Consider the following 27984-nt stretch of genomic DNA (forward strand, 5'->3'; position numbering starts at 1 on the left):
CATGACCTTCTGTGACTCTTCTCCCTTACAAATTGTTTTTTTAAAATACATTTTTCTCCCTCTACTCTTAGTCTATTTTCCCCATTTGTTTCCCAGTGTGGGTCTTTATGACTTTTAGTTTAGCTTTTTCTCTATCTCTTTTTTCTCTTTTCACCGCACCTCTTTTTCTTTCCCCATCCCTTGTTTCTATAGAAGAGAAAGGAGCTAATGGAAGAAGAAAAATACAATGAGCCTTCCTCTAATTAAATACCACCAAACAGTATTGTAGGAAAAAGAGAGAGAGAGAGAGAGAGAGAGAGATGCATGTTATCTCTTTCTCTTTGTGCGTGTATTTGTTTTTGTTTCAAATTGACTTTTCGCAGAACAAATCTGTGAATCCCTTAAACCGAAATCTACTACTGTAAGGAACATTTTTGTTTTTCAAACTGTTCTATGGTTTATTTTGAGGGTGTTCAGCTATATATTGCATCTGAAGTAAATGCATATTATCCTTTGCACTCTTAAATGAATGCTTTCTTGCAGATGATGACATTATTGTTACTATGACGATTGCAATATAACGCTTCTGTACACTAATGAGTGTTTAGGTTGCAGCAAGGCTGTTAACATTCGTTGCACCTACATGAGCACGGACAGGCTGAATGGGTTTAATCATCTCTTCACCGTCTGTGTTTAATCTGAACCATGAACGCAAGTTACACCCACATCCAAACCAGCAGCACCACGACCAGTTACTCAGATCGATGAAACTGAGGCACACGTGAGAAACGCACACGCGCCCGCTCGTATCCGTCCCACGTAAAGCGATGGAGACACATGGTCCGCTGAGCATCTGGGCTCACGCTACACTACACAGGCCGTCTCTCTTTCTCCGTCTGTCTCTCTCCAGTGCAACAGGTGATGACCTCATCTGTTCTCACACTTCCCTCTCGGAACAATACAAGAGAACCCGTCATCATGGTTACACATGCTGCTCCTCGTGTGCTTCTAACTGGCCGTCCTATAGGTTCGCATTTCTGCATGTCACCTTGTTACCGACCTGCATCTTTTTTCTCTCGCACTCTGCATACGCCTGCACAGAGGCCTAGGCCACTCAGGACACTGACGTACAGTTGATGTAAAATACCTATAATAATAATAATTCAATATAAATTAAAAAACGACACATTTAAAAGAAAGTATCTATATCCAAAATATAGTTGAATTTATTTTTTGTTAACATATTTCTATTTTATTACTGTAGGACGCTTGATGGCTCCATCACTCTGTGTAGGGCAAAACGTTGCTTTACTGTGTCCGATTGTTTGTAAAAGCCCTGATGTACTGATCCAATATCAGTACTCAAAACTATTATCGGCACAAAGGGGTCAGGCTCAGATTTCAGCTGAGCTTTTGCATGGAAGAAAAGGCCCAACAGTCAGCACGAAGACACGTTTTCTGTGTGCTTACTGTATGTGTAATCTACAGACATGACTAATTACGCCCCCTTTTAGATGCCTGTATTCATTTTTAAAGGATGGTTTGTTTCTCACAGTGGATGTTGTTTTTTCCCCCTCTCTATTTCTCTGTCATGGCAGAGACACATAGGAAGCCGTGTGATTTTTCTCTATCTTTTTTATTGTATTTGTTTGCAAATTGATTTGTCATGTGTAGACTGTTTCTCACTGTAGGTGTCAGTGTGTGTGTGTGTGTTTGTGAGAGAGTGAATGCGTGTGTGTGTGTGTGTGTGTGTGTGTGTGTGTGTGTGTGTGTGTGTGTCAGCATGTTCAGCTCTGCTCTGTCTTGTGTCCGTACCATGTTTGGATGTAGAGAAGAGCAATTGAATTGACAATAAAGTTTTTTTTTTTTAATAATAATTCGGACTCCAGCACAAGCAGTGTGAGCACTTTGTCTTTCCTGTGAGAATTGAATGAACTTGAGTTCATAATTGGTGTGATTTCCCTACATGACCATCTAACAGTTTGTGCACCTTGACATTTTACAAACCATTTGTAGTCTATCTATTCGGTCCTTTGTAAATGGTTTCTGAATAAGTGACTTGAGAGAAAAATCATTCTGCACTTCGCAACCACTCTTCCTAATAGCATGTTTCTTAGAAGACTCAAGATTTGTATTTTTCTTCATAAACCAGAAACAGACATTCCCCTTTATGGGCTCCAGTTGTTGGACTATTTTCAGCAAGAATGGAACTAAATTTTCAACATTCAGGGGACCAAATGTAAAAGTTAAAGTGTCTGTCAGTGAAAACATGATATTGAACCATGTATAATGGGAAAAACATTACAACCCTGGTTTCCAAAGCTGTTTTCCTGATGGCACATTAATGCCACACTGCAAGAATGGATGCTGAGTGTGAACATGAATCAACATGCAACAACCGTATCCGTCCTTTTTGCGAAATCTGAGCCATTCTCGCACACTTTCAGCATTAAAATCATGTGTATACATGAGAGAACACACACAAATGATGAAAAAATGATATTATTAATCTGTTTTTGACATAGAAACACAAAGATTGTCTCTTCAAAGTTCTTAGCAAGAGTTTCGAGCATTAGTAGGTCAAGTCAAGTCACCGTTATTAATATAGTGCTTTCAATACAGATTGTGTCAACAGCTTTACACTGTTAAACTGGAAAATAGTCAATAATGCAGGAGGACAATAGAAAACGGTCAACTACGTTCATCGTTGATTCAGTGATGACATCGTCCAGCCCAGTTCAGTTCTCTTCCTGTATCTGCAATCAAGTCGACAATATTGGCAGATATCCCTTAAGAAAAATAACCATGGTTTTATTATAGTAAAACTGTAGTAACCCATGGTTTTTTGGCGTGTTGACTACCATTTGTATAACCACAGATTTACTACAAATACCATGGTTAAACTATGGATAATTTAGCAAAACCATGGTTAATTTGTGGTTACCATGGTTTAACAATAGTAACCATAGTTTTTTGTTTATATTTGTAGTAAAACCATGGTTAATTTTCATAAGGGATTACACACGTTTCAATAATAATTTGTTGGATTAAAAGTTAGTATGAATGTATAGTCGCGTAAATAATTCTAGCCAACAAAAGTACTGTTTGTCGGCGTTGTAACCAAATGGTTACTTACAATATAGCAACAATGTGCTGTTCGGAAGTTTTACGTTGGCAAAACAGAATAGACAAATTATTGACTTTTGTTTTCACTTCACTAACGTTATATTTTTATATTTCTCACAAATGTATGTGTTTTGTTTACAAAGTTTTACCATTTACCCATAGGTTATATTATAAGTTATGACTTTGAAAACTTGGCGCGAAACGAACCTCGTTGTAGCGCGCACACATAAAGGCATGGTTGATCATTTAAAATAATTGTATAATTCCTTAAAAATATATTTACATAAACATGGAAACTAAAGTTCTTATGAGATTGAAATTTTTCTGCAAATTGTTTTACATCAAATTAACGCTCTAAACAAGCCTATTCTTTTGGGCGGGTTTCCGACGACAATTTAAAATGAAGTATTGCCCCCTCTTTTGGTCGAAATGTGTGAAAGACATTCCGCTGAGAAGCCCTCACCACGACTGACAGAACGAATCAATTGACTTAAATTATCTGGACACCAAATAAGCTCAAACCATCACTTCTCTCAGGAAAATGGTTATCCTTTCAGATATAATTTATAAAAAAAAAAAAAAAAAATTACTGAAATGTACCGTCAGGCAGGAGCACGTATTTTATGTCTCTAATCGCAAAGAGAATATTGCTTGAGGAAATGGCTCATTTGTTGCTTGGAGACAGAAACCTGTGCTTAATAAAAGCATCATGCCAGGTACTGCACTAACAAAAGCTGAACCATAAGATGAAACAGAGTCATCTGATCCGCTTTTTGACCTACTGGAGAGAAACAGGTATTGAGAATAAAATCAAATTCAGTGACACGAAAAATTCAGTCAGGGCACAAGATATAGGTAGCCTAACTCAGATTGGGTTTCATCTTTGCCAGCTACATTCTGAAACAATTAGTGCCACTAAACCTAAACACGTTTTGTATTTATTCATTACATTTCATGTCGATTAAAATTGCACATTGTATCTTTTTAACCTGAATTAGGACACACCTTAGATTTATATTGATTTTATATCAGGCTAAATAGGCTATAAATATTAGCTATACAGACTAGTCCAAATATTAAATCTAAAAAAAAACAACTGGCAATTTCAGAATTTTAAAATCATAATGTAGGCTACTTGACGTTTTAATCATATTTTTATCATAAGTTTCCATTTGGGAGTAGGCTACATTGTCATTTTTCTTAAGTCTCAACTTATATCATAAGGCAATTTATTAACTACAAAGCGTTAAGAATATCGTTTTTAGGTTATTAGTGAGCAATTTCTTCGTTTTTCTTATGTTCGAAAGTTACATAAAATAATAATAGGCCATCTTCAAACGCACGTTATCTCTCAATCCCTCTTTGCTCAGCAATGCCGAAATTTTGCTCTTTATTTGCATCAATCAATGAAGTGTCCGAGTTTGACAAGTGCTTCCAGTCTACAGTCCAGTGTGCATTAGATAGGCCTAAAATTAGCCTACTTAATTTATAACACAAACATATTTATTTTTGAGAAATTGTATGCTTAGATAAGGATACTGCATAACAGGAATTACCAAAATAGTTTTTAACGAAAAAAATATTTTCGTAGGTATGCTACTGTGCGTCTGTCTGCCTCTAGTAATCGAAATATATTAATTTATTCGCTTTTCACCACTAGACGTCGCTGAAACACAACTTGTGAGTGAACTGATAAACTTGGTAAGTTTCATGAGCTGTCTGTTTTCACACTGTAGCCGTTCAGTGTCTTTTCTATACTAGCAGTGCGCTGATTACATGTTATTGTAGGCCTATCTATAAAATGTATTTATTTCCTAAATATAAAATATTGTATAGTGTTGAAGAGTTCTTCGGGTTATTGAGTTCAGTGTTTCCAGATTTTGCAAGGTCAGATTTGTGAGAAATTGTGTTGCTTTCGATTCCTCATTCACTGACAGGAAATAACACTCTTTTGTCTCTCAAACCATTGACTTTCTTTTACACTTTTGCTTTTCAGAAGTACAGTTCTTACATTTGATCAGTAAAAATACTACATGAAAATAGTTTATATATATATATATATATATACAGTACAGACCAAAAGTTTGGACACACCTTCTCATTCAAAGAGTTTTCTTTATTTTCATGACTATGAAAATTGTAGATTCACACTGAAGGCATCAAAACTATGAATTAACACATGTGGAATTATATATGGAATTATATACATAACAAAAAAGTGTGAAACAACTGAAAATATGTCATATTCTAGGTTCTTCAAAGTAGCCACCTTTTGCTTTGATTACTGCTTTGCACACTCTTGGCGTTCTCTTGATGAGCTTCAAGAGGTAGTCACCTGAAATGGTCTTCCAACAGTCTTAAAGGAGTTCCCCGAGAGATACTTAGCACTTGTTGGCCCTTTTACCTTCTGTCTGCGGTCCAGCTCACCCCTAAACCATCTCGATTGGGTTCAGGTCCGGTGACTGTGGAGGCCAGGTCATCTGGCGCAGCACCCCATCACTCTCCTTCTTGGTCAAATAGCCCTTGATGCCTTCAGTGTGACTCTACAATCTTCATAGTCATGAAAATAAAGAAAACTCTTTGAATGAGAAGGTGTGTCCAAACTTTTGGTCTGTATTTATATATTCATTTGATTTTTTAACCGCTACCCACGCATCTCAAAATAACAATTCATTTTAAAATGAATATTATATATTTAATTTTTTTTAATTAATATTATAATTATATAATATTATATATTGCACATATACATTTTACAGTGTTGTAGCCTGTGACATTTTTTATTGGGGGGAGGGGGGTTATTTCCATATGTAAATGTTTAGTATTTTGTTTGAGGCTTTGCATGGAGGGTTCAGGGTGGAGTCTGTGTTGAGATGTTTTGCTGTGAATCAGTGGAGGGTGGAAGATTGAAATATTTTCCAGTCAGGATGTTATTGTGGTAAGAAATTATTAGCCTATATAATTTGCCTAAAGAGAGATCAAAGTGATACAATTTCATCACTTTTGTTTCCTATCTGTCTCACTCAAATGAGTGAAATAATGCTGAGTAGAGGACAACAGGAGTGACTGTAGCACTCAAAAAAGCAACACCGGTGGAAACAGAATGGAAAGTGTGGCCATATCAGGTGTATGTCAGCACAGTTCAGCGTTTTACCTCCTCCTCCATCAAAACTGATCATTTTGGTTAGACTTTCAAATGAGCTGTTTTATGCAAGATCTCCTTTTGTTCTATTGTTCATTTTATGGTTTAGATTATTTAACAATTATTTAAATTTTACATCATTTTAAGCAGTACTTGCCCATTCCAAAGCTATCTGTTTTAAGCCTGATTTGGTATCAGTTACATGAGACTGTGGATGATATAGATTTATACTTATATTATAAGTGTATATTTGTTGTGTACATTATGCATTTTCAACATTAAAGCTGTGATGAAACACAAATGTAACGAAAACTTGGTTCTATAGCTTTCTGGACTTTGAGATGTATTGTAGATGGACTTGGTGGAGGAACGTGAGCTTCCAGTCTGCCGTTTTCAATGGAAGATCCAGTTATGGCATTGTGATTAAACATGGTGAGGTCAAAACTATTCCCAATAAGATCCATAACATGCATTTAAAAAATAGACAGAGTTTTCATTCATGCTGACTTTCATTTGCCGTCCTCACTTGATGTGTGTTTACAGATGTTGTTCACAGCCTGATGTTTTACAATTACCCTTCCCTCTTCCAAAGAGTTTTGATGGATCTCCCGACATACACGTTCCCTACTCTTTCTTTAAAGTTATGCTCATAAAGTCCTTCCAGAGAAAACTGTGGCCTGCTGGAGAAAAATCTGTTCTGAGAAACGTTTTCTCTTGTTTTTCTGATTCAATTTCTGATGGGGGAGGTCTGTCTATTTGTCATAAACTTCTGGTTTTCTCTTTCCAGTCTTTCTTCATCAACCCTTCTCCAGTAGTCTCACACCAAGACAACCCCACCATTCAATAAATCACTGCATTTCCAGGAGAAGGCCTAACGAATCAGTGCACTGCTCATGAGCGTGGTCGTGGGGGTGGAGCGTCATCTGCAAGGACAGTTTGGGGTCATGACAAGGCCACTGTCCTCATTCAGTACTAGAGAAAGAAAAAAAAGTGTATGAAACCAAAGCATTTTCCTAATTAGAACAGAAGAGCTTCATTGTGAAAGGAAACACAACATCAAACTTGGCCCAGAAAATAGTTTCTGAGGAATGGCTTCCAGGCAGTGTTCTGATGGCATCAACTGATTGTGCTGAGGGCATTATGGGCTTTTGTTCTTGAGTCAATTCCTCATCCATCATCCCAATTTCTTAGTCTGAAAATAAATAAATTATCCATGTGCATCTTCTTTCAAAGCACAGGAACATGAGATCTCCTGAATGTGGAAAGCTGACGTACCATACAATTTGTAGGAGTATGTATGTGCCGATGCTGCTCTAGTCAGCTGTCAATGACCTTGTTCTGAGTTATAATATTGCTCTTGTCTGGCCTTAATGCCCCGGCTCGGCATTTGATTGCTGCAGTCTGGAAGTGATGAATCATGCTGTAATGGCTGCTCAGGCAGAGGAGCATATGATTTCGATCATGCCATCACCAGTTAATGTGATTTGGCTTTTCTGGAGGATATAATTTGATAGTATAAAAATTTCCTCTCTGTGTGGTTCTCTTTTTTTGTCTGTGAGTGCACATGTTGCCTATATGTGCGTAAGTGTGTTGGGTCTGGGATGCAGAAAAAATTGCTGAAAGGTCTGCGTGAAGGCCAGGTTTAGGGGACAGTGAATCTCATTGGCTCTGTGTAAAAACAGCAGAGGTCAAAGGAACATTCCACAGTGTTTCAGAGTTTTGAGGATGAATCAGTATATTAGCATATTTGCAAGAATAAATTAAAAGATCACAATCTCACAATCAGAAGTCTGCATTTAAAACATGTCAGTATGAACTTAAGGTGTTCATCCCAAGACTAAAATATTGGCTAATGCATAGCCTCTATCTGTCCCCTTTAAAACGCTTCTATATGCATCTTTCACCATCTCCTAATTATGTAATGTATGTCCTCAGAAAGCACTTGGTACATATTTACATTTTTGGGGGGAATGCCTTTCAATTTTTCCATTCTGGTCTCAGCTTGCTCGTGACATACCATTCATGTTAGATAAGGATATGGCTTTGACTCCAGAACATTTCTTCTTAAATAATTTTTTTCTGAATTGGCATAGTCTTCGCTTGAATTGAGCTGCTCTCACTGCTGCTGCTGCTGCAAAAAAAGTTAGTCAGACGCTGGATTCCTCCATATATGATGAGCAGGCGTTTATGGGGCTTATTTTTGCTGGATATTAGCATTGGGGAATTGGCAATACGGTGCTATAATAAGCTTTCAATTGAATATGGATATTTTTCTTACAAAAACACATCGATTATTTACAGGAAGCCTTTGTTCACCCCCTGGAGCTGAGTGAGACACTTTTTTTATGGAAGGGTGCTTTTTATTTAACTTCTTTTGGACTGAAGCAATGCAACACCCACTGACTGCAATGATAGAGCTTGAAAGATCAAAGACAATTTTTAATATAAGTCAGACTGGATTTGAAGAAAGTCATTTACACCTATGTAGGATGCCTGGGGGGTGAGTAAAACAGCCTAATTTTCATTGCTGGGTGAACTAACCCTTTAACAGGTGAAATATAGTACGACAAAGATATCACTTTCTTCAGCGAACATTCAAACTAATGTTTTATTCTGAATATGAGGTTGAGCTGAAGAATGAATGCTGTATAAGACACAGGTAATCACACTCAGTCCATCTCTCTCTGTTATAATACTCTTCAAAATACAATAAGCTTTCAATGAAGCGACTCAACGTTCCTTCGTTACTAGCTCTAAAGTGACATTTTCGAATTAGTAACAGAGGCTTGAGCTCAGCTGTTAAATTGTCAAACTGAGATTTAAATCCATGGCGGAAGGACGTAGTAAAGAGGGTTTTTAAAGACACTACATTATCAGGGTTGCCAACTCTCACGCATCTGGCGTGACACTCACGCTTTCAGCATCAATCTCACGCTGAAGTCCAAGCGTGAGTTTCATGCCAGATGTGTGAGATTTGGCAACCCTGACATTATATATTAACACACTTTTGACATCAGACTTTTGTATAAAAGCAATATCACACTCGCAGACATAAGATATGCGGCCTTGTGCCTATGGCCCTATATACAGCCATATCTCATGTCTACGATTGTAATATTGCTCATTTAATAGACACACACACACACACACACATTAAATTTTATATAATAATAATAAATATGTATAAATATTATAAATATAAATATTATATAACTATAAAAAAAATTAGGATAAAAATCGGGGATTTTTTTTGAATAAATAAAGTAATTATATTTGAGATGCCATTAAATCTCCCGAACTTTGAAAGTTCAATAAAATGTTCCTGTTTATTTGCCTGAAACTTTAAATTGCCGTTGACATTACAAGGCTGTGATACCCTTTTAGTTTTAAAAATTAATGTTTTTTTAAAAAAATACTTGGTGTAGTTCTTTATTTTCCTAGGCAATTAGGCATTTCTTTGTGAACCAAAACATCTATGTCTGCCTCTTTAAAAGGGGCAATTACTGGATAATTTCATGGTAGCCTACCACAGACAGAGGCATCGCGTTTGTTTATCACTCTGTCCCAGGCAGCCTGGGAGTAGTTTAGCATGTTTATGGAAATCTGCTCGTGTTTGTGGCTTTGTGTGGTTCCGTTTAAGTGTGATGGGATAGTTTGCAAATCAGGTGGCAGGACCTGTCTCTCCAAATGTGCCTTTACTCCAGTCACAACCATCCTCGGTCATCTCTGGTCGGTCACGCATGAGAGACTCTGGAGGGACAGTACAGCAGTGATCAAGGGACAGAACGAGGCTAATTGGCCCTCATAACCCTGTATTATAATCTCGGTTGTTACGGTCGCCCACCGGCAGAACACGGCACGAGCGCCATCTGTGCGCTTTATTTTCTCCTAGTGGCGACGAGGGGTGAGAGGGAGGGAGGAGAGGGGTGTTTGAATCTATCCGCCCGCACAATCTATTCACCACCTCGGCTGGCAGAGGACGTGTGGTGCCTTCTCAGTTCATGGATTTTACGGTTTTACTCGGACGCACGGTACTCCGATGGCTGTTTGTCTCGCCGTGGGCTCTTAAAACAAAAGGTTCACTCACTCCGATGGTGAGTTTTTTGGCGTAGCTAACAGCAGAACGCGCGATGGCTGAGCCGCAGGCTTCCGAATCCGTGGCGGGACCCTTGTACGAGCCCATCTCCGAGGCGACCACCCCGACCCGGGACGTAGCGGCAGCGGCGGCGGCGCTGAACATCAGCGATACCTACCAGACATACCTGGACGTGTCGGTGGCTGGGCACCCGGTGTACGGGGCCGAGGGGGTGTACTCTAACGGACGGTACAGGGAGCACAGCAGCCCGCGGATCTGTACCCGAATCCGCGACAGTTCTGCAGAGAGGTGCACCGGCACCGGGAATCCACCTTGCGGTATTATGAAGGTGAGTGAGTGTCATCACTTTGTTATTGACCGAGGACTTTCATAGCTCTGCAGCGATGCAAATGCCCATGCAACTATCCACTGCTCTGCAAACACATTGTGTAGCATTACTCCCCTGCTTCAGTAGTAGACTGTTTCGTGCGCGTTCCAAAATCAATTGAGATGTCCCTTGAACATTTCGGAATATCTCATGAACGTCTTATACCCAATAAGATCTCGACCAACATTCTTCTTCTTCTTGTTAATACTATTATTATATTTTGTACAACCAGTACCAATAGAAATTAATGTTATGATTAATTATCAGATAACAGATTTTGCAGAGTTTATGTTTTTTAAGATTATTTTGAGCAATCAATAATTATTAGGCTGCAGCATATAAACATAATATACATTATGGAAATGTCAGTTAGTTTTAATTATTTAATTATTATTTGTGCCATATTCATATTTATGCAAACTTATATTTAACTAGGACTATTTTGAGTTGTGTGGAAGCTTAGAAATCTCTTTTAAAATGGCTGTGAAACGTTTGAAAGTTTTAACTATTAATTTCTAATTTATTTTGTATTGTTAAGCAAAATAATTAAATAATAAAAGAATTGGTTAAAAATATTGGTCAAATCGGTTTTCCAACCCAATCTCATGAGAAAACATGAGACATTTATGAGGTGGTGATTTGTATGGAAATGTATGGCTTTTATAAAAAATGTATTAGAGGTTGACTTATGTTTTTTTTTTTTTTTTTTTTTTACTGGCCAATGCCGATATTTAGAAATCAGGGCAGCCGATGGTCGATATATGATGCTGATTTTTTTGGGCGATATGTGTTTGGCTGATTTTCTTTTTTTTTTTCCGTTCATCTCATAAAAGTGAGTTTGAGAAAATGATAATTGCAGGGTACAAGCCAACGTCAACGGCTGCAAGGACAGCTGTCAAGTGGTGTTTTAAGTGGAAAAGTTATTTATTTTAGTATACACAGGGTCTGAACTGCACAATGGTTTGAATTTGAAATGGATGTCGGCACAAACCAAAGGCTTTAAATCAGTGAATCTATACGATTGATCAGTTGTCATTTGGCACCAGTCAACAACGGATGATGAAGTGTTTTAATCGTCAAAGAACAACCCTGTTAGGAACTTTGACTAATTACTTATCCTGCCAAGCAAAAGATTGTTCTCAAGTCAAAGAAGAGATAGGAGGAAAAAAGAAAAGACTTTGACAGTTTGAGGACAGCTTGAGATACAAAAAAATATCATCATCCCTTAAGTTTTAATGCAGTCTGTTTTCCTCTGTGTCATTGTGGGTCAGTGCTGCTGTCTGAGATGAACCAGGAGCCTAACGTCAAAATTGACATTGGGTTGATTCACTTTGCTTAGCAACTGACACAAAACAGCATGCTACTCTCCCATTCCCTCACGTTATTGAATTCCTGTGTGACTGTGTGGGTGTCTTGGCACCCACAAGAAGACCAGTATGACAGAGAAACCAGCGAAATATCCAATGTGCCGACATCTGAGCACTCAAAGTAGACTTGCTGTGGTGCTTGTGTAGAAGATTTAGCAGACTGGAAGTAAACAAGCATTCGGTATTTACTCAAGACACTTGATGAAGTTAATCTAAGTGTCATTATAAGGTGCGTCAACTTTTATATACTTGAATCAGACTAGCTGTCTAATCGCCACCTGGCTTGGTTTGACTGTGCTGTCTTGCTCAGGAATATCATTTAGTTCTCTTCATATCAGACCTATTTCGTCCCTCAGTTGAGGATGATTATTCATCTATGATTACGTTGCAGAGGGTTTCCAGGTGTCATGCAATATGCGTGTAGCATGTGATCTGTTATTGAGATGGTAAAAAGTGAACGTCTTGCAGCGACTTATCCTCAGCTGAAACTCTGTTAGTTAAACTTGCTACAACAGATCCTCCAGTCAAACTGCCCCGGGCCAAAGCAATCCAGAGAGTTGTCTTGCTTTTCAGCTTCCCTTCTCCTCACCTGTGCTCTGAGTCTGGCCTCCTTGTCTTTTTAGGCCCTTACTAGTAAGATGTGATTAGGCAACTATAACCTGTGAGGGGAGTTATCCTGACTAAAGGCCCGTTTACACCAAGAACTATAACGATAACTTGTAGTAGAGTCCACACCAATGCACAATATTGTTCTGTTTATTACAAGCGTGTGCTGTCTTTTTGTCATCTGCTGCTTTAAATGCTTTAAGTCGCGTAAATTCTGATTCTGGTTGTCAATGTTTTTATCATTCATCAAATGAAAAAAAACAAAAATGTTCTGATAGTGTTTCCAACACTATTGTTTTTCTGTGTTGTTATCGTTATAGTTGTGATGAACTTCTCTTATGTCATTGAATTAGAACAATTCATAAAACTGCATCATCATCGTCCTTGGTGTCCGTTGAGGTTGATCGGGAAGGCGATAGTTGCATCATCCTCCAAGAATAATGATTAACGGCTATAAATCTCTGAGGTGTCAGTCACAAATGTATCATGCTTCTGTTAAATCACTGCTCAAAAAGCTTGCGTTCATGACATTGCTGTTAGTAATCTATTTAACATCTTGCTTATGAGTTTATATCCCCACCCAGAGAATAGCAGTGGCTGATTTTTATCAATAGTATGCAGGAAAGTGAGAAAGTGAAAGGGAGAGGGTTGCATGTGGGTTGTTGTGTATTTGGTTGGGTGAACACAGGAGTGTTTTAATCAAATCAGATGCTGTTAAACCGAGCAAATGTTATAGACAAATGGAAAAATATCTATACCCGGCAGCAACATAGAGTACACGCCTCTGCAAATTAGGAAACAACAGGTGAAGTCAGGCCATGGCGTACTAACAAATGTGACATATTCTGATTATGTTATTACAAATCGCACACCTAGTGTTTATGTAATTGAGTTGGTGTCGAGCAGACATTAATTATGACATTGATAAGTGACTGGCTTACTGGTGTATAACGGCTTTGGGCTGTAGTTTATATTGTTGACGGTATGATAATATACCTGTGCATTCACTCACTATAGGAAGGAAAAACACAATTGTGTCTCCTAGGCAGCAACGAGAATAAATTTAGACTTTTGCTGCTGTCACATGCTCCCAGATTTTTGTCTTGAAAAAAAAAAGATCCTTCATAATTTCAAAAGTGTTTCCTCTAGAGTTTCAGAAGAGATCTAAAAAATGCAACACACTTGCCAAGATAAAAGAAGTTTCGAACTCAGATCATATCACATCAGTATGAATTCAAGCAATTCTCATCAAATTCTTCAAGTGTTTTATCTGTTTATATTTCTATTTACTTATTTATTGTGTGCTTCAAAGTTATTTTAGTGTTTCTATTAAGTTCTAATTTATTTTTATTTCTGGTTCAGTTTTGTTTATTTCCTTTAATTTTAGCACTTCAAGATATTTAATTTAGTTACCAAGTTCTAATTTTCATTTAGTTTTCATTAAGTTTTTCATGTATTATTTATATTTTCTTTTATTTCAGCTTTATTTCAGTGAATAAAATGTTTTTAACAGTTTTAGTTCATGTTAATAACTCTGGTGTGTTTGGTATAATTATGCTTTTGCTCATGTTTTTCCATTTACACTTTTGACAAAATTCCAGTTCTGAGAATATTGCACTGCTGGTATAAACAGTCCACTCAAATCCAGGTTGCATCATTGATTTTCTTCAATGTTGTATTGGATTTGGGCCATAGACAGATCTGCTTTTGGTCTGATCTGGGGAGAAAGGCTCAGGCCGGCCGTCTAGAGGTTTGGAGATCAGAATGGCTGGAGGAATATACATGTTGGAGAAATCGCACTCTGTTGAATCTTATGCGAGCTTGCTGAGGTGTGCGTGTGTGACAGCGTGTGATACTGCTGCCTCATGCTGGCTTCTGCTAAGCTCATTTGTGCAGAGTACCACCCTGTCTGCTCTGCACATAATGGGGCCAATTGACTTTAGTGTTGTTAACTGTCTCTGTTCATGTTCATTGTAGGTAAAGGATCCTTATGAAAGTGAAATTTGGAAGACACATGCATATGTGCATACTGAGAGTATGCTGGGAATCTGGGTCACTGGTCTCTGGAGTTCACAGAACTTCAGATTGCTGCTGGGACCCTTCTTTCTTTCTCTCCTTCTCCTCTCACCTCCCCCCACGAAGTATGTTTCCCCTCAACCCCCTCTAAGGAAGTGGCTCTGTCATCCAAAAGCTATACGATCAGTCTAGTATCCCAGAAGCCAGTGAGGCTGTGATGTAACTGGATACTCATCTAGCTAGAGCCAGAGCATGAGACAGCGTTCCAATGACACTGTTTTACTCACTCATAATGCTTTTGCATCTGTTGTGTGTTAGATGCTAAGTCTTTCTCTTATAAAGCCACAGGCTCATTTCTTCGGTGTGTGCTATTTGTATTAGCCTACAGTGCTTGTCAGCATCAAACTAAATTCATTATCTTAAAGTTGAATATTCCTTTGGATAAGTATGGACCGATTTTAAAATTATGGACATTACAATAAGCTGATATTTATTTTCATGTTATGGCCAATATTCAATTCTATACTTTTGTTTTCTAAATACATTAACGAAATTAAGCTAAAATCAGTTTTTTAAATGCTACAGTACAAGTGAATTTAAGGCATCATAACATTACGTACAGTCAGTATTAAGAGAAATGCATGCATTATAATATACAACTCAAGCAACTTTTAGTATATATCCAGTATACTATGATTTAAGACATAGCACACAAGACATTTTTCTAATCTTGTCTACGACAGTATGGATAGCATGCAAAGTAATATATTATATTGCAGCCATGGTTTTGAAGTTCTTATAGAGTAATTTAGCTCCATTTGAAGCTGCTCAGGGGGTTAATTTAACAGTGTGAGCACTCAGAGCTATTTTACACCCCGTCCTGCATGCTTTCTTTCTGTTCTCATCTGTGTTCCCATCTTTGTTTCTTAGTAAGGCAGGTAGATGAGATATCTGCTCTCTCTGGTGTAAACTCATACCGATCATCGTGTGCTTATTTCATGCATACATGGCTGAAAGGTAATTCAAGAAACCCATTTTTTTTCCCTCTTTCCAAGCCTATCCTCTTTTTGCCTGCCTCTCCTGGCAGCAGGTAAGGCAGTTGGCTGCAGGCCCAGTTTGTGGCAATTTTTCATCGACTCTGATCCTCTGTGTGAAGCTCAGTATATCACATGCTACAAATTACCACAGTATCTTCACTGAAAAGGCAGGGACTGTTTACATCTATTGTAAGTCTATTGGACTGACCACACATCTGTCATCTCCTCAACCAGCCGACTGGGCTTGAGAACCTGGGTTTCACATAGACGGAGACAGTGGGATTTCATCGCTGATGGTTTACAAATGCATTCCAGTAAAGAAGATTCAGGTCAGTCAGCAGAGCATGCCATTATCAAAAATAGATGGAATTGACTGGCTCAGCAAACTGTCTCATAAAGAAAGACGATTGTCTCTGGCGGTGTTGTAAGTGTTGTTATAGGGTTGTTTTTTCAGTCAGAGTGAATACTGTGAATCTCAGTATAAAATTCAGTGAATCATTAATCGATCTTACACATGCATGCATAATTATATCCATCCATCAACTTTTGAGAGCAGAAAATCAAGAATCGGTAAATAGTGAGAGAACATGTTGACAGACGGAGAGTCCCTAGAAAAGGGAGCAGATTTATCCTCTTCATTATAACCCCAGCTAATGTTCTGTCTGATTGGTTTGTTTACTTTGACTGCTCAGTGCATCTGTATTTTCTCTCATTTCGTCCCTGTCATTCTGTCACATGATGAAGTCTTGCCTGGATGAGGAGTGCATGAGGCATGGAGGAAGCTGGCTTTCAAAAAGAAAACAGGAAATGAAAGTAGATATCAGCACATTGCAGGTCATGTTTCTGCACTGTATGTGTTTGTGGTTATCACATGCAAGGGAAATCAATGTAGCTTTGCCTGTAGGCTACTTGTAGAGATCTATGTTTTATTTATGTCTTCATTTACATTGTAGATGGTTCATGAAAATCACATCACTGCTTAATAGAAGCATTAAAGCCATACTACCCTTCATGTTCTTGTAAGTTATATCATTTTATAAATGTTAAAGCAGGGATCTAGACTGGTGCTAATACAACAAAAAATAAACATTTCCAGCAATAATTTGTTGCTATCGATGAATTTGTGAGGTGGTGCTAAAAAGTGATTCCTTATTGTGTGAACCTCTACATCTGATTTGAAAGACTACTTCTTTTTAATGAGTCAGTGACAACATTAGCAAAACAAACTCACTTGTAAATTCAGTGAATTTACAACTGACTCCCTTACTGAACCGTGAATCATATTTTGGCCATGTCCGTTTTAAAAGGAATCGTTCTGTTTGACAACTACAGGATTTTGGCTCCTAAATATGTTATGTTCAGAGCCAGTTGCTCTCTAGTCATTTAAGCCTGAAGCCACGATTAAAGGCATAGTTCACCCAAAAATGGAACCTCTGTCATTTACTCACCCTCATGTTCTTGGAAGCCATACTACAGCAGAAAATTAAAGCAGGGATCCAGTCTGGAACCCGATTAAAGAGATAGTTCACCCAAAAATGAAAGCTGTCATCATTTACTTGTTCCAAACCCATATGACTGTTCTGAGAAACAAAGATCAATTAAGCAGAAAGTCTTAACTTGCAAGGATCTATAGTTATTTACCCTGATGAGCCAATATGCATACACCAATACAGCATATGTGGCTGAATTCTTACTGCAGTCAGATCAGTAGCTGCAGGGAACGTTTATCTTTGCTGTGCTAGACTTTTGGCTCTGCACCCTAAAGACACTCGTTCCCACAGGGTAGAGTAAAGAACAGCGGGAACACTCAAACACTCTTTAAAAGTCCCGAAGACACAATCTTGACAGTACGCCTACCCCAGGCGTCTGGCTCAGATGCAGACTGAGCATCTATAGTGAACAAGGTTGTAGACTGATCTCAGAACAGACCTGCAGATGGTTTTTAATGTGAGTTGTCATGACTAAGGTTGCGTCAGGATGATTGAACTTGACAACCTCATCATGAATTCCCTGGTTATGTCTGTGCTACTACAGTATGTTGTAGCTGGCACTGTGCTACAGAGAGCACTGCGTGTTCCCATGTTAGGAATAAGGCACTGTGTGTGTATAAGTACCTGATATACTACAGTAGACATAAAGACTTTTATGTTTTAGTACATGTGGTTTTATTAGTAATACATTTGTCCTGTCATCCCTGTTTGCAGGCTGTATGATCACATTAGACTTGGTTGTTCTGCTGTTATATAAATGTTTCCAAAAACAGTACAGTCTAGGATTAATCCTTGTTTTTTTTTGTTTGTTTTTGACTAGAAATGCAGTAAATAACTAATGAGATAAAAGCCACCTGAAGGTGGTTCAAACTTCAAAACGCAAATGATCCCAAGGCAGCATGCAACCAAGAGACAAGCAAAAGCACATAAACCTAAGCAGGAGCATGGAAATATTTCAATTCAAATTCAATATATTGAAAAAAAATAAGTCCTGCAATATTGACAGTGCTATTTATATATGCACGCGTGTGTGTTTTAAAGAAATAAATTTGTACTTTTATTCAGGAAGGATGCGTCGAGTTATGCGAGTTGTTGAAAAAGATTTCTATTTCAAATAAATGCTTTTGAACTTTCTGTTCATCAAAGAATCCTGAAAAAAAATAAAAAGATTTCCACAAAAATATAAAGCAGCACAACTGTTTATAACATTGATAATAATAAGAAATGTTTCTTTAGCTGCAGATCAGTACATTAGAGTGATTTCTGCAGGATCATGTAAACTATCTATTAAATCTCTCTCTCTCTCTCATTATTATTGTGAATTGATAACTAAGCGAAAAACAACACCAGGACTTGATGACTGCCAATTTCCTAGATTTCTAGAAAAAAATCATGCTAAATAATGCCTTTAACACCTTATAAAGCCTGTCAGCTTTGGTTGTTTGCTTTACAGTGCTAGAGTTGTAAATGAGTCTTTGGTATTATTATGGCCCGCAGATCTGCATGGTGCTTTGCTGCCATAACAGAGCCAACTCTATCCCCACTTTCTCTCAAATCAATGTGCCAGTACTGCTGGTACACAGATGGCTTCGATACGATGGCAACCAGTGCCATGAAAGTGGAGGAGGCGTATACGGTGTGTGTTTGTGTACGTGCGCACATGCTGTGTGCGTGTGGACACATTGTGTGTAGGATTTGGTCATGTGCGAATGGAAATAGCATCCTTTTTTTTGGCTGTCATGTTGATTCAATCTGTTGCTTAAGGTTTTTGCTGAGATCCTGTGCTTTGAGTCCTTTATGTGTGTGTGTTTTCTCTCTTCATATAGGATTGCAATATGAAGTTAAACTATGCCAATACTGCTCTCAAAACAGTTCCTAAAACTCCTCTGAGAGACCCTCCACAGTCCACTGCCTGAGGGGCAGGATACTGTAAGCAGATCAGCTGCAGGTTTCTGAAACATTCCTCATGCTGACAGTGCGGATCTCTGTGATGAATGCCGGTTGGCTTTTAGTCCTGTTCGTAGTTAAATTATTCAGATTACAGCTCACATGCAGTTGTTTTAGAATATTTTCGACTAGATAATGCTAATGTCTGTGAAGTCATTTTGTAAGAGTTTTATGTAAGAATCCATGATTTAAAAATGCTGGCCCATGCCAATAACTGATAACTGGGCAGTATTCAAATGTATAAATTTTGTCTAAATAAATAATAAAAGACTAAAAGCCAAAACATGTCATTTTCAGTGCTACAAATACATTTACGAACGCTGTACAGTATGAAAAATCATTATTCATTTTGATATTTACTAAAGATTACATTAAACAGCATTATTAATTTATTAGTTGTTTTAAAGATTAACTTCAAGTGAGCGTTAGATGATGATCTAAATGTAAATTGTCAAGCATTATATAAATGTTACAAAGTTCATTTTAGTGCATTTTTGAGAGGTTAAATTCAACTGAATCGCCAGAATCACTGGCCATATGGAAAGATCATCCCATTAGTGCTTTTATTTCCATTTGCAAGACATACATATTGACCTCAGTGATGCATCCTGCCACTGAGAGACTGAACATGTGCTGTAAACTTCATGCATAAATGTCTCTCTCTCTTTTGCTTTCTTTTCTTGCATCAAATCAGCATTATAGATTGTTTTCTGAAGGATCATGTGACACTGAAGACTGGAGGAATGGCTTTTGAAAATATAGCTTTGCATCAAGGGAATAAATTACATTTTAAAATATATTACAATATAGAACAATTATTTGAAATTGTAATAATATTTACAATAAATATGTTTATATTGTAGTTCTGATCAAATAAATGCAGCCTTGTTGAGCTTTCTAGTGCTTTTTTAGAGTGGAACTGCAGAGTTTGTAATTGGTCCAATAGCCAGTGAATCTAACTGGACAATTCACCTGTCACTCAAATTTCCCCTCCCCATACAGAAGTCATATTTTAACCCATGACCCAGAAATTGTCTAGGTCACAGAAAATGTAGATGAAAGACAAATGTTGATTTAAACTGGTGTGTGGGGGGGGGAAAGTACAGTAGTGCACAATTGAATTGATTATAACAGCCGACCTTTTCTGACTTTTATTTCTGAATAGAAGAGTTAGTTTTTCAGTTTTTTTCTCCATTTGTTGTGTGAGTCACAACAGCCTCACCTCCCCTACTCCACATCAGCCGTCTCAGTATGTGCGTGTGTGAGTGTGTGTGCAGAATGTTATCCTGAGGCATCTCAGCTGCATTCCAGCCTTTATCCCAGCATCTCTTATGTGTGTGTGTGTGTGTGTGTGTGTGTGTGTGTGTGTGTGTGTGTTTTTCTGGTTGAAAAGCGTGGAAAAGTTGAGAACTTGAGGTATTGTTGATGAGGACACTGACTGTAGGTGTTTGTGTGTGTGTTTATGTTTGTTTCAGAGATGTTTGTTATTGAGTGATCTCTCTGGGCTGAACAATGATTCAGATCCTTGCGGAGATGCACACACACACACACATTTGTGGGTGTTTGTAGATGATTGGCTCAGGCAAAAGCAGCTGAGGACCAAACAGCAAAAGATTTATGAACCCCCTCTCCCCTTGTAGAAACAGTAGGGTGCTGAAAACGACTGTAAATATTATAACAGGAGAGAGAAAGAGATTGTGCACTGGGTATGTTTTATTTTTTATAATTTCCTTGACCTCAAACAATGTCATAAGCAGGCATGCATGAAATCTGCACACAGATTTCTGTAGAGTTGAAATACCGTCATTCACAAACTTGTACACATTCTGGGTCCCTTATGGGTTCATTTAGTTAATATTTCAACCAATTTACTATCTGTAAGAGTTTAGTAAATTGTGTAACACGTTACCATGTTTGTCTTCCCAGAAACTGCTAGATTTCGCAAGGTCATAAGTATTCAGACACATGCAAAGCTGTTGGATAGCTTTTAGAGAGTGAAAGAACGTGAGATGAAGAACAGACAACTGGCAGGGCTTCACTAGTCTCACACGCACACACACACACACACACACACACACACACACACACACACACACACACACACACACACACACACACACACACACACACACACACACACTTGTATTGGTTATAAATTGGCTTTAGTTTTATCCCAACAACCTGTATGTGGTGAACTGGAAAATAAAGAAATGAGTAATGGTGGCCTGTAATCAAAATGTTCCCTTGTGCACACACACAGATCATGTGTTTAATCTTCTCTTTAGTTTGTATCTGATGAATATTCACCAGTAGACAGATGTTAATTGTATGTGGAGGGAGGTGTGCTGACAGAGAGAGGAAAGGAAACAAGATGAGGAAACTGCAAGAGAGAGAGAAATAAAAAGGAAGGGATATTAAATTAGAGGATACATGTGATTAAATCCGATTAGCAAGCCATTTATCAAACAGTAGTGCACACTTACTGCAGACTGCAAAGATAAGAGTTGACTCAGGTTGACTGGGACAAAAGTTTAGAGTTTTATCATTATTTTCCTGATCTGGATGACCGCTATTTAGCACAGTTCAGCAGCTGTTTTTTTTTAATAATTGTTTTAAAGGGTAACTAAACCCCTGGTCAGAGCCTGACTCCACCCACTGGCAATATTTGAAAAGTGCTGAAAAGTAGGCAGAGCACAGCGGAGATAGAGGGGGTGAACCGAGGGGAACCGAGGGCAGGGCTGAGCGGGTGGGCCGTGAACCTGAGACCCACAGTGACGGATTGATTGACAGCTGCTGTCAGAGTCGCTAAAATGGAGAGTAGTGGGCATGACTGTAGTGACGCAAGTAGCTTTGCAACAGAGCGTTCATTTGAAGTAGAGGACTTTTCTCCCCCACCTTCACCTGAAGTGGAGGATGTCGAGGTGTCTGTGGCCTGAGCCATATTAATTCGAACGTAATTTTGACGGAACAAGATTGTTTTATACTGCCAAGGGCGTGGTAGCTCATACCAAGGGGCGTGGTGAGCTGGAAACTGCTTACGTCACCTGCCACCGCTTACGTCACTTGCCACCGCAACATCCAATAGGAAAAATCATCTGCAGTAGCCACCGTTCAACCTGAAGAGGGCAGCACTCTTCATATATATTACACCATATATTGTAGAATTAAAACACTTTATACTCAACTGTCAAAAAAGTTACTCGAATCAATGAACAGCACTAATAAAGCCCCATTCTTACAGATCATTAACTAAAAAAAGTTGGTTTAGGGTTTAGTTACTCTTTAACCATACTTATATTTACACTACCATTTAAAAGTTTGGAGTTTAAAGTCTCTTATTCTCTCAAAGTCTGATGAAAGTTTGATGAAAAATACAGTAAAAACAGTAATGTTGTGAAATATTATTAAAAGAACTGTTTTTTATTTTAATATATTTTAAAATGTAAATTATTCCTGTGATGGCCATTGGTCATCAATCCAGTCTTCAGTGTCATATGATGCTTCAGAAATCATTCTGGTATTCCAATCTGGTGCTCAAAAAACATTTCTGATTATCAGTGTTGAAAACCACATTTTGTGGAAATCAACATATATATATATATATATATATATATATATATATATATATATAGGTTTCTTTGAGTAAAAAGAGTAGAAATGACTTCAAAACATTCTGACCCATATGGTGGTGTGTATAACTGTTTCATTTATAAATCAAATCGAGAATCCAGAAAACCATTTACTCTCTTTGCATAGCGTAATTTAATTCATACTTATGAAATATTTTTGTTCTCGTATTTGCATATAGTGTTTCTGGCCTCGTTCTTACTGAAAACTGAAATCATGATAGAGAATGTCATTTCAGCTCATTAAGTTATCTAGTCTTTTTAAAGGAGAGGCATTTGTATGTATAAATGTGTGGGTGTGTGTAATTGTAAGTGATTGTGGACATTAGCAGTGGAATACACTGCTCTTCCAGATACTATTTCCCTAAAGATTGCTTATCTCTATGTCATCAGGCAGTTAAAGCTTCTCCTACCAACAAATAATCTGTCCCTTCAGAGTCCTTGACTCTTGGAAATGTGGCCCAGGCTGTCTAATGGTTGTGGGGCTAAATTGAATGGGTTTTCTATTGAATCTGGCCACAGCAATCCAGATGGCCCTGAGATACCCAATAGCATTGTGGGTAACCTCATTCTGCTTGCCACTGCATGTAATGATTTTTCAGTGTGTTAATTTTGTGAGCTTTCTTTCTTTCTTTCTTTCTTTCTTTCTTTCTTTCTCATCTCGCTTACAGAAAGTGCGTCCAGTCACTATCAGACATACTTGATAGTGTTTGATTGAGTCTTTCACTAAGGGCTTGGACCAATATCAGCACATCAGTCTTTTAAATTATTCAGCCTTAACAAAGTACCCATGGCTCCAGTGAGAGCCAATAATAAATGTGAGGGTCACATTTTGTCTGTGTTGTTGCCTCGTAGAAACCAAACGTCTTCATAAGGCAATGACAGGTTAAGTAACATACTAAATAATGTCTTAATGAAATCTGGAAATCTGGTAAAGTTTCTGTAAGCTTTGGGATTTTACAATAGAAAATATCAGAAGCTCAGTACAAAAACAGTGAGATTCAAGGGAAAGTTTCCACCGTGATAGAGAAACAACCATGCTTGTGTGTGTGGGTTTGTATTTGATATGAAAGTTTTAACAGAGGAGACAGGAAATCAAATGTGATCTAGTAAACTGTTTTATAGTCTTTCAGTCTGAAAGGAACTCAACTGTTGAAAAGCTACAGTATAGATAAAAACAAACATAAACACATGCACACAGAGAGGTATGTAGATACCTATACCGACAAAATCATTTTCATTGCAGGAGATGAGGGCTTTTTATGCATTTGTAAAAAAATTTGTGTTTGCAACTTTCTTTGTAAATGTCCAGCAACGCATAAAAACCCTTTTGAGTTTGAGTGCAGATGAGGTCAGGATTCCTCTGCTATCCTGCTGACCGAGCGCACATGGCCAGAGAAACAGATCCATTCCCTGCCGGGCAGCTGATTCCTGTCTGTGCTGCATTCCAGTGCTTCAGGTCTTCCCTTAAGCCACAGTCTCATTATGTGCAGATAACATACAGTATACCCCTGTCAGCCATAGACGCCTGTGTCAGAATGATGGCTCCCTTTGGGAATTATTGTCATTAGGCTCTATTTCAGCCTTTCATGTTTGTCTTAGTTTTACCAGAGCTGTTGGGATACTAGCCATTTTTCATTTTTAAGCTGCATAGTATGCCAAAGGGTTTTCTAGAATATAAAAACAATAGCGATTAATGTCTAATGTGCATCTTTGTATGCTCACAGTCAGACTTACTGTAGTGTAATGCATTTCTCAGTGAGAGTGGTTTTCATTTTTTGCACCTCTTGCAAGTTGCAAGGCACCTGCAGCAGACAAACGCAAGTGTAAGTTTTACAGTTAGAGTTGCGTCTTCTCCATCTGAGTCATTACTCTGTTACAGTGGAACTATAGTAATCATTGTCATGACCCAAAAAAGAAACTGGTAGGGGGTTTGGACCAAGCACACTTGGGTTTGCAAATAATCAAACATCACTATTTTGATTCTTGATTCAGGTCACCAGCTCAGTAGAACAGTTTTCAGTGAGCTTACAGTTTTTTATATTTGCTAGAACCCATTTCTGAATACTCAGGTCATTTTATCATTCAATGTGGGTTAAACGCTGGATACTTTTTCTCTACCTACAGGCCAACTTGCCTTTTTTTCAAAATTGATTAACTTAATTTCAAAAAGTATCATACTACAAAACATAAAACAAACAAAACTTTAGAAATGTACAAATCATTGGCCCATCCTCCAGTTGTTGAATAATAGTTTTAAAGGTTCTCAAAGACACCAAATTATATACCTTGAATTTCATTTTATATTAGTGTCATAAAACTGGCAGTCTATGATTCTATTGCTCAGTGATACTAAAATCTAAGTATTGCTGTGTGTGCTGTGTGCTGGTGAAGGCTGGCTTTGTTTCACTTGGTCTTTGTACTGAGAAGAAGGGGAAAGTCTGAGGGATGAGTCCTTGACCTTGCCATGTCTACCATGTTTTAAAAGGCATCATCATGTTGCCTAGCAACCAACCTTTCCTGTACTTCCTCTGGCCACTGTTTCTGGATCAATAGAAAGAAGGCAACGCTGCTGAACGCTGCTATAGGGCTGCACAACTAATCGAATTTCTAATCGCGATTACAATTATAGATGCCACAATTACATAATCGTTCAAAGTGGCAATTAATCGTTCAAAGTCCACTTATGTTATTCTGCATGCTTAAGATATGTTTTTTTCTTTCTACAGTACATGTTATCTTAAGGGTTACCATTCATAATTGTTACTTTTTTTTGTATAATTTAAAGAAGAAACCAATCTGATGTATATTTGACATTTGAGGCTTAATGCTATAGAAAAGCACTAAAAGTTTTTCAGTTAGAGTGTTTTCAGCTTGTTTATTTTCATATAAATATACCGTATGCAGTTGCATCAAACAGTGGTCAATGATAGAAAGATGTGTACACTGGAAAATGCATGTTTATAAAATATAAAAACTAAAAATACATGTATATATATTTTGTATAATTTTGTAAAGTATATAATATATAATTGGATATTAAATTATTATTATTATTATTATTATATAATATTTGGATAAAAGCGTCTGCTAAATGCATACATATAAGCAGCAGCTCAACCGAACCTGAATAACGCACAAGAACTAACCTCTTCTGGAAGCTCAAATTTTTTTCAGGTTAGGTTGACCATCTGGTTATGTTCACTGATCAATTTTTATATGCGAGTAAAAGCCTAAATTAAATCTGTTCAACCATAACAAGCTATCGATTCTCTTAAAAAAAAAAAACTACACCACTCGATTCGTATGGATTAGTTTGTTGATCGCTATCTAAAGTTTTTGAAGGGTCAAAGTGGTAGTTACAAAGGCAGTCTATGGAAGGAAATTTGTCAGGATTCTGTCATTAAAAAGATTTTAATTTGTGTTCCGAAGATGAACGAAAGTCTTACGGGTTTGGAATGACATGAGGGCGAGTCATTAATGACAGAATGTTCATTTTGGGGTGAACTAACCCTTTAACACTTTAATGAGATTGAGAGCTTCTCAGATGCGGATTTCCTGTGTCCCTTCTCTCCATGGCCTCTTTATGTCAGTAGCTAATTTAGCAGGACAAAGAGGCCTCGACTCCATTGAGTCTCATTTTGTTCCTGTTTTACTCCTCAAAGTCAAAAGGCTTGAACAACTATGTTACCTAAAATCAACATGAAATCAAAACTGACCATGTTTACTTTCTTAATACATTTCTTGTCTTATTCTGCAGAATACATTTTTCTATGTCGATAATTTTTGTATCAAAACTTGCTTTGAATCTGGGATGAATCTGCTTTGTGCTTGATTTGATCAGTTCCTGATGAATAAAATCAAGTCTTGTCTATCACACAGCAACAGCTACACAGAGATTCGCAGCAGCAGCAGAAATGGCGAGTCAGGAGCAATCCGATGAAAAGTTGGCATTTTCAAGGTGGAGATATAAGCACTACTTTAAATTCATTGTAGTCAAAGGCAAGAACGTGCATGTAATGTGTGCATGTAATGTGTGACACACGCATCTACAAAGCTAGTGGCCAAAAACACTTTTCTTACAAAGAGTGCAGGATAAAAGACTCTTGGTGTCTGTTGACGTGCAATAAATATCGAAAACAAATTCTTTGACATATAGCAACTTTTTTTTTTTTTTTGCAGTAATGCAAATAGTTACTTTCCCTGGTAACGAGTTACTTTTATTATAGAGTAATTCAGTTACTAACTCAGTTACTTTTTGGAACAAGTAGTGAGTAACTATAACTAATTACTTTTTTAAAGTAACGTTCCCAACAGTGGTTATGGACTGAACACAGTGTTCTGGTGTTCAGGCTCACGCAGAGAGATGCGTCTCAAAACACCCGAACACCGGATTTGTCTGTTTTTGCTCTTGTACTGACAAATACATAATAAATATGTGAAAATACCCGTCTTGGATAGTATGTCCGAAAAAAAACTGTCGGTTATGTCTTAAGTTAAAGTAAACAGTTGAGAAAAAAATCGTATGTGTATTATATTGGATGCATTCATTGTCTCTTAAAGTGACCGTGCCTTATAGGGCTTGGACGGCGCGTTGCATTCTGGGACGTGGCGGGCATGTTGATGAACAAATAAACAGAACGAACATGCAAATTAAACACTTTCAAACAGGGCCCACTGGTACAACCTGAACCGGGGCCTCGCAAACCCCAACTATGGCCCTGTTTACAGTACAAACCCTGTAAGTGAACTATGAGGGCAAAAAATCAAAACGGAAACAAAATAATCGTTCATTAATCGTAGTCAAGGTAAAATGTTCAATTAATCGAGGTTTTGACTTTAGGCCATAATCGTCCAGCCCTATCTTGACTTATCTAACCATATAGCCTAGTTCTTTTCAGGATTTTTTTGTAGTTATGGTATTTGTTAGGACAAAAACACTTTGAATTTTTGTCTGCTAGTAGGGAAAACAAATCTGTTTTTCTTCATTATTTCAATATGTTGAAAATTGGCATGGCCACACTGTATTATTCCCTTAATGTTATTCCAGGCACACATTCTTATTAGGACTGTTATTATTACTTCTTCATTAAATGGCTGAATTCATTGACTGTTTGTGGCCTCGGGACGGGCATTGTTTAAAAGCTTTTCCGCCCTTGAGATAATCTCAGATGCCCAAGTCATC

The 27984-nt window shown here is 37.8% G+C and overlaps 1 protein-coding gene across 1 annotated transcript in view; it reads left to right on the top strand.

The window, feature by feature from the left end:
• Nucleotides 1–27984, top strand: part of LOC132148738 (inactive phospholipase C-like protein 2) — a 149281-nt gene that overhangs the window by 89900 nt on the left and 31397 nt on the right. The window contains exons 21-22 of the mRNA XM_059557435.1: nucleotides 9920–10008; nucleotides 10360–10671. Of these exons, the coding sequence (XP_059413418.1) occupies nucleotides 9920–10008; nucleotides 10360–10671 (401 nt within the window). The remainder of the gene's footprint in view (nucleotides 1–9919; nucleotides 10009–10359; nucleotides 10672–27984) is intronic.

Source organism: Carassius carassius, chromosome 9 (assembly GCF_963082965.1).
Source record: "Carassius carassius chromosome 9, fCarCar2.1, whole genome shotgun sequence".
In the NCBI taxonomy this organism is placed as follows: Eukaryota; Metazoa; Chordata; class Actinopteri; order Cypriniformes; family Cyprinidae; genus Carassius; species Carassius carassius.